General features: G+C 32.6%; 1 protein-coding gene across 1 annotated transcript; it reads left to right on the top strand.

Annotated features, from left to right (window-relative positions):
- Nucleotides 1-3,918: 3,918 nt before the first annotated feature.
- On the top strand, nt 3,919-7,181 carry LOC111015801 (putative WRKY transcription factor 14). The gene is made up of 3 exons (XM_022290958.2): nt 3,919-4,785; nt 5,384-5,524; nt 6,420-7,181. The coding sequence occupies exons 1-3, from the start codon at nt 4,211-4,213 to the stop codon at nt 6,988-6,990; spliced, it is 1,287 nt and encodes a 428-aa protein (XP_022146650.1). The 5' UTR covers nt 3,919-4,210; the 3' UTR covers nt 6,991-7,181.
- Nucleotides 7,182-7,563: the final 382 nt, after the last annotated feature.

The raw sequence follows: 7,563 nt of genomic DNA, 5'->3' as shown, positions 1-7,563 counted from the left end.
GCTCAATTTTTTTATTGGAATCCATATTTAAAACTTTGTATATATGGTTGATTTATAATTCAAAGTAGGAGACGTGTCACAAGCCAGCAAAGCAAAACTTTGTATATATGGAAATTAAATAATTTGAAACAACTTGATAAGTTTGCAGGGCATTATTATTATATAATTTCTTTTTGGAAAAACAAATCCTAATCCGATCGTGATGCCAATAATTAGCAGTGAAAGTTGGCAATTTAATTGGCATTTATTTATGAGGGAAGGGAATTTTTAAAATAATAATAAATGGGAAAACCATATGCTAATATTTATTATATTAATGTGAAGGAGCTTGAATCACATGGCAATTTGAATATGGTAAGACAAAAAAAAAAAAAAAGAAAAAAGAAAAAACCTTCATAAATTCTTTGTTAAGAGAATCCCCACTTCTATTTTGTTCTGTTCTTAGTTGTCTTTGGCATTCGTCATGTTAGAACGTGGAAGGCAACTGTTTTTTGTATGAAATATATATTAATATGCTTTTAGATGATTGATTTAACATGATTCTAAATTAAAACTTCCTAACCATATTTTCTCCTTATTTCATATTCTTATCCTAATGTGTATATAAATTTAGGATTTTAGATTTAATAGTGATTTAAATTTTAAATGTATATATGAACTTATACCAACTGAAATATAGCTCAACGAGTTCAGGTACCTATATGCAACCAAAATTTCGTGAGTTTGAATCTTCATCTTCACATATTATACTAAAAAAACATGATTATTATAAAAAAATTACTTGTACCTAATATTTGGTTAATTAACTATTGACACACACTGATGAACTTGGTAACTGAAGAGTACACTTGAATCCGTAGTTAGTATATTTAACTTAGAATATTCTAAGTTAAATGATCTCAATTTTCTTGCCTAAAAATGAGAATAAAACATGGTTGAAAAAGGTACATATGTATTGTTATAGTGAGGAAAGTCCATGCTTTAGCTGGAAACTCACCAGGGAAATATCAGGAGAAGCAAAATTTAGATTCATATTTCAATCTAAATCGTGTTGCATAAAAGTTAATTTTTCTTAGGACACAAAGAGGATTCTATCGACACTTTGGTTTTGGTATTATCCAAAAAGACCTCAATAGAGAGATATCGTCCCTAACTTTGCCATGAAGTTAAATTCTTCCCCTCTAGTTAATGTGAGACTTTGATTGTAATTCTCAACAATATTTCATTTTAAAATTGTGGCATGGTTTGAGTGAGCGTCTACATGGAAATGGCGACCAGAAAGAAAGAAGGGAATATAATTTTGTAAGATTGATTAATGGTTGTGGTATTTAAAGATAAAATTGTGTGTAAGAAGCATGTCATGTGCCCAAAATCAAATAGAAAGAAAGAAAAGAAAGTGTCTCAAAAATGCTTGAGTATTCATCTCATAACATAGCAATACCCTTTTGAAAAATTGTTCCAATTAAAGACATCAACAGAAACAACTCTCTCTCTCTCTCTCACACATGATGATGAGAGATGAGAGATGAGAGATGAGAGATGAGAGATGAGAGATTCTCAAAATGTCTCATCAAACAATAGAGGTTGTGTGATTCCATAAATGATGATTGGCACTTTGAAAACTTCATTCTCCCAAATGCCAAACAAAACCCAATTTCTCTCTCCAACCAAAACCCATCTCACTTTTAGGGAGAGAGAGTCTTCTTTTTAGGGAAAAATCCATTGTAATGTCCAATCATGTGTGTTCTTATTATTACAATAATATATACAAAGAAAATACTTATATCTTAATTAATTGTTTAATATATATCCTGCTCAGATCGTTAAATTGTTGACAAATAAGAGAGAAATACAATAGATCTTTCTTTTTTTAAATAATAAGCTGTCAATTTTTTTAATGGTGGTCAACATAAAGATAGGCGATGACAACACAATTTTAAATATATTATTATTATTATTATTAGAAAAAAGAAAAAAAAAACATAGTAGTACACACACTGGTCTCCACCCCATAAAATTTAAAAATAAAAAAAATAAAACCAGCCTTGCCAAATCTTGTCTCACCCTTTTACAACTAAAAACCAACCCTAATTCCTTATCACTCTCTCTTTATTAGAATTAATTAATTAATTAGTGTCTTAATTACTCTCTTTTCTATTTGTCCTTAACCCACCCGACATTTTAGTTTACATGTCTCATTCTCCAAACAATCACCTTTTACAGACCCTAATTATTTATGTAAATTAGACAATATATATTCTGCCGCAACACTCCTTAATTCTAATTAATTTACTTACTACATATGTTATTTAATAATCTCATGTATTTTCAACATATTAAGTATGCAAAGTCCATCTTTTTATTTTTAATTAAAAGTCGTTGTGGGTAGTGGGAAAAATTAAGGTGGCTACTGAAATAGTTCGAATGCAAAGGGATGCAGTAGTTTGTACTACTACTACTACTCTCCTTCCCCAAATTTTCAAAATCTATGTCCATAGGATATAGATTTCAATCCACATATCTACGACAATACTTAATGAAATAACCATTATCGATCCACTTTTATTAAATATAGTTACGACACATATGTCTCGATCTCTTTATTTTTCGATAAGGTTGAATTCGATCTATGAGTTTAATATCAATTGTATGTTTGATGATTTAATTACAAAATTATTAATGATATTTCTAATATAATTCCTTGTGAACTATTGGCCTATAAAGTACTTGTGTTTAGCTAGGGTTGTTTCAAAAATTGTCCCATTCTAGATCTAATTAAATTTGAAAAGTGAATGGTATTACGTATGACATTGATATTATTTTGTGTTTGAAGAATTATTCTTCAAAATATAAAATTATTAAATATTCGTGTATTTTATGTTAACTAATTTGACATCTATGCATCCTTTCCTTGCTTAAATATGCAAGTGAAACATAATGAACAATATTATACAGTAATTATGTTTTACAATTAATTCAGAAAAGATCCCTTTGGATATGTTTTAAATATGTCACATTATTCTTTCTTCCCTTTTAGCGGAATATTTATTTATTAAATATTAAAATTTAGAGTAAGATTAATTATATTGGAGTTTTGATCGAATTTTTAACAAAGGGATGATTCTATCTAAAAAAATTAACAAATTTTTTCTTCTAATTTTGGTAAAATATAATTAAATAAATGGTTCAATACTATTTTGACATTCGGCACTTTCCATCCATTTTTGTTCATTTTAATTATTGTACCTTTTTAAGGTCTATTTTGATCCCATTAAATTTCATATTGGGGTTAAGTCCATTACTTAACTATATAATATAAGTGCACATATGAAAATGTGAGAACCTTTTGATGATATATGTCAATTATCGATGAGTTATATTCTAACTAAAAATAATTCAAATGGGAAGAGCAAATTTAGGTTTAAAATATATATCAATTGCCACCGTTCAAAATTGCCGAAGGACACAAAACGAATCGTTTTACGAGGATTGTGGCTGTAATTGGCTTTGCCTCTATTTGGTCTTTTACCTTTTTAACCTTCCCATCACAACATCACTTTGTTATCAAAAAACCCACTTTTTTTTTCCTTCGTTTGAAAGCTCTCAACTTTAATTAACCCTTTGCGTGTAAGATAGAAGAGAGATTAAAAAAAGTTTAAATCACCCCTAATTAAAAAATAGGGAAACTTGACTCTGTGTGATGCTAGTTAATAAGTCCACGCGCAGCTGAATTTTCTGTAATTAAATAATGAGATGCTTTTATTTGATCAAAATTATGGATTAATGAAAAAGATGTAATAATTGAAGTAGATTTTACTGATTTAATATCATTAACCATCATAAGAACACAAAAAAAAAAAAAGACAAAATATATTGTGTTTGTGTCACACGTCCTTTAGTTAACTATCAACCTCCTTTTCTTTTTCCCTCCTCTCTCTCTCTCTCTCGTTGGTTTATGTAGAACAGAAGAATCAGCTATATAATTTGTGTTCAAAGTCAGCGACTTTCTCTCTTTTCTCTCTCTCTTTTTCTTTAAACCTTCAGCTCTGAATCAGTTTTTGTTTGTTTTAGAGAAGAAAAATGCCCTTTTAGAGCCAGTTTTTTTTCTGTGCGCCTTTTTGTGCTTGAACTTCAACAAAGACTCCTCAGAATAATGCCTTCTTGGATTGGTTGAATTAGTTATGTGCAGCAGCTTATTGGGTGTTTGGAAATGGAGAATTACCAAGGAGATTTGACTGATATTGTGAGAGGCAGCTCCAGTAGTGCCACTTATGGCTGCAAAATTGAAGACCCTTTTGGTTTTTCATCAGCCGAGTGGCAATTTCACCCATCCATGAGTAATTTGGATCAGCTGGAACAACAACCAACATCGCAACAACATCAATACAGCAGCTTTGGAGATCCATTTTGTGCAGCTGCCATGAGAGATCCACTCCTTCACGAGCTCGATATGTGTGGCTCTTCTTCTTCTCCTTCAGCGGCTTCTAATTCTTCCACTACTTGTACCTTTTTCAATGGCGGCCATGATCAAGATCATGATCATCACCTTGTAATCAAAACCCCACCTTCTTCTTCCAATAATACTAATATTTTCTCACGTATGCTTCAGATCTCTCCTTCCACAAATAAGTTCCCCATTTCTTCTCCTCATTCTTCCCCTTTGTTTCCCAATTCCACCTCCTCCACACCCTTAATTAATGCTAATTCTTCTGAGTTTCATCATTTCCTCGACAACACCGCCGTTCAGATCTCTTCTCCCCGGAATCCCACCGGTATCAAGCGAAGGTACCTACAATATCTGCTATCCTTTTACTTCTCGTTTTTAGATTTTGGGGTGAAGATTTGAAGCTTCGACTAAACTTAAAAAATTGCTTTTGAATTGGAGCCCAAGATAAAGTTTATTAATTTTTTGTTTTTTAAAAAGTAGGGTTTAATTTTAAGTTTGGTGATCATCAAGTGAGATTGCAGAGTGTGGAGACTTGAGAATAATTTAGATGGTGATGGGAAATTTAGAGGGGGTTATAATCAAGCCTAAAAAGGTGGGGGGTTTTTGGCTTTCATTGTATAGTTGTTATCACAAGGCAACTTTTTGTTTCTTCCCAAAACCCACCTGAATTGATAACTGTGTTGGAATTGTATTGTATAAGCTCTTCTTTTTTTTTTCCTTCCTTTTTTCTGTGTGGTATGCAGTGTCCCTTTCAGTTGCTTCTCTTACACAAATATACATCACAATCCCCAAAATAATAGCTCTATCTGGGAAAAAGTGGTTGGGGGAATATATGTATAGACAGTTTACAATTCAACATTTTTTGAGATGATAGGAATTTGTGAGGGTTGTTTTGTTTATAGATATGTATGGTGTTGTGTTTGTGTGTTTAATTAGGAAGAGCCAGGCAAGGAAGGTGGTTTGTGTTCCTGCACCAGTGGCTGCCAGCAGTAGGCCTAATGGAGAAGTTATTCCTTCTGATCTCTGGGCTTGGAGGAAATATGGTCAGAAACCCATTAAAGGTTCTCCCTATCCTAGGTATATAAACTTTTTTTTTTCCTACCATTATTGATTATCAATCAGAAAACTTGGTTTGATTTTGATGGATGAAATTATTGTTTGTTAGGCTGACAATTGTGTGTTTTTGAGTTGTTTTTTCCTTCACAACTTTTGGGGGTGCTTTTGCAGTTCTTATGTAGCAACCAAAATTTACCCTAATTTTAACTTAACCTTATTTTTTCCCCCCTTTTCACTGTTAGTTTATGTTGATTCTTGATTTATCAGAGTTGGGTTTTGTTTATTTTTCTTGCATTTCAGTGGTCTCACTTGTGGATTTGGGATTTCTTCTGAGTTTCATCTTTTTGACCAATTATATCTCAATCCTAAATTGGTCATAGTTATTAATATTCATGGTGTTCCATGAAAGAACCAATTGCCAATGATAGATGTAGTCCACCTATATTATTATAAATCTTTATTAGGTCTCTTTTTTCAACGTGAGATCTTATAATACTGATCATGCATATATAACAAATCACTAATCACTGTTAGCAAACCAAAGAGTTTTAAGCTTTAATTAGGTCAAGATTAGTACAGTTATTAAGAGCCATAACACAATGTTGAGGAAAAAGAAAATAGTTGGTCTTTCCAAAATAGTCTTTTTCTCTCCTCAAACTAAGAAACTCAAAGTGTGTATTTCTTTTGGCTCAAAAAATTTTAGAAAACTTAGATTAGACTATTAGCGTATAGGTATATACAGAGTGAGAATTCGAACTTATATAATTAGAGAGACGTATAATAGTTGTCTTTATCGGCTGAGTTATACTGGTGTTAACTAGTAATTTCGTTTTGAATATCCCAAAGATTTTACAGCAGTAATGATGTTCCCAAATTATGAAAATTAATTTTTGTGAAACCATTATTATTCCTCCAGGGGATACTACAGATGCAGCAGCTCAAAGGGTTGCTCAGCCAGAAAACAAGTGGAGAGAAGCCGAACAGATCCCAATATGCTGGTCATTACCTACACATCAGAGCACAACCATCCATGGCCGACCCAAAGAAACGCCCTGGCCGGCTCTTCCCGCTCCCAACAATCAAAAAGCAGCGCACCAAATTCAAAACTCAACCCCCAAAACCCAACCCCAGATCAGCCTGCTGACACCAACAAAACCCAAGTATTTGGTGCACCAACAAATGTCAAGGAAGAGGCAATTGATCATCAGGAGATCATTCAAGCAGAAGACAATGGAGATTTCAGCGAAGGGTTTCAATACATGCCCACCAATAACAATAACAACAATCAAAGTGATGATTTTTTTGCGGATTTGGAAGAGTTGGATACCGACCCTTTAAACCTCTTGTTCAGCACTGGAGGAGATGATGATGGGCAGCAAAAAGAAGCCAAATTTGGTCTATTTGATTGGGCAGCGGAAAACAACAACAACAACGCCAATTCCACATCGTTTGAGGAAGCAGCTGCTGGAAAGAGAGGTTTTTATTAACCAGAAGAAGAAGATGATGATCATATATTTGACTTTTTTTTTTCCTAAGTAAATTATATGTCTGGGGTGCATTTTTCTACAGTACAAAAAATTTCAAAAAAAAAAAAAAGGAACTTTATATACCAGTTCACACGTGATTTATTAATCATGGTTGGGGTATTGGATTGAAAGAATAAAACAAAATTAAACTCGCTGACCGACCCCTTTTGATTCAATTTAATTCAATCCACTGGGTACATGTAAATGTATGTATAAACTACCTAGAATATGAAAATTTTTGTAATGTATATGATGATGCTGTTGTTGGCTTGAAATGGGAATGAGAGTAAAAAAATTGAATTGAATTCAGTTTTTTGGAATAATAATAATAATAATATTGGTGTGGGATGGGACAGAAAGCTGAGGAACAGAAGGTTTGAACAGTTAAAACAAGTACATGAATCGGAGACATGATTGGAAAGCTCAGTGAGGGAATTGGTATAATGATGGGACTGCCCCTTAACATCTTTTGAAGTGGGATAAATTATTCAATCCCCCGTATCATCATGTGGCCCGACTCTTCACTCTTCTATC

Source organism: Momordica charantia (assembly GCF_013281855.1).
Source record: "Momordica charantia cultivar OHB3-1 chromosome 1 unlocalized genomic scaffold, Mcharantia_2.0 BLBB01000001.1, whole genome shotgun sequence".
NCBI classification, from domain to species: Eukaryota; Viridiplantae; Streptophyta; class Magnoliopsida; order Cucurbitales; family Cucurbitaceae; genus Momordica; species Momordica charantia.
Note: the sequence above shows the minus strand (reverse complement) of the source record. Positions and strands in the feature narration are given on the sequence as shown.

Excerpts from the sequence above, each read along its gene's own strand:
- LOC111015801 (XM_022290958.2), top strand. The coding sequence starts at position 4,211 with ATGGAGAATTACCAAGGAGATTTGACTGATATTGTGAGAGGCAGCTCC. Across the intron at positions 4,786-5,383 it reads CCCACCGGTATCAAGCGAAG|GAAGAGCCAGGCAAGGAAGG; the intron begins GTACCTACAATA and ends GTGTTTAATTAG. Across the intron at positions 5,525-6,419 it reads AAAGGTTCTCCCTATCCTAG|GGGATACTACAGATGCAGCA; the intron begins GTATATAAACTT and ends TTATTCCTCCAG.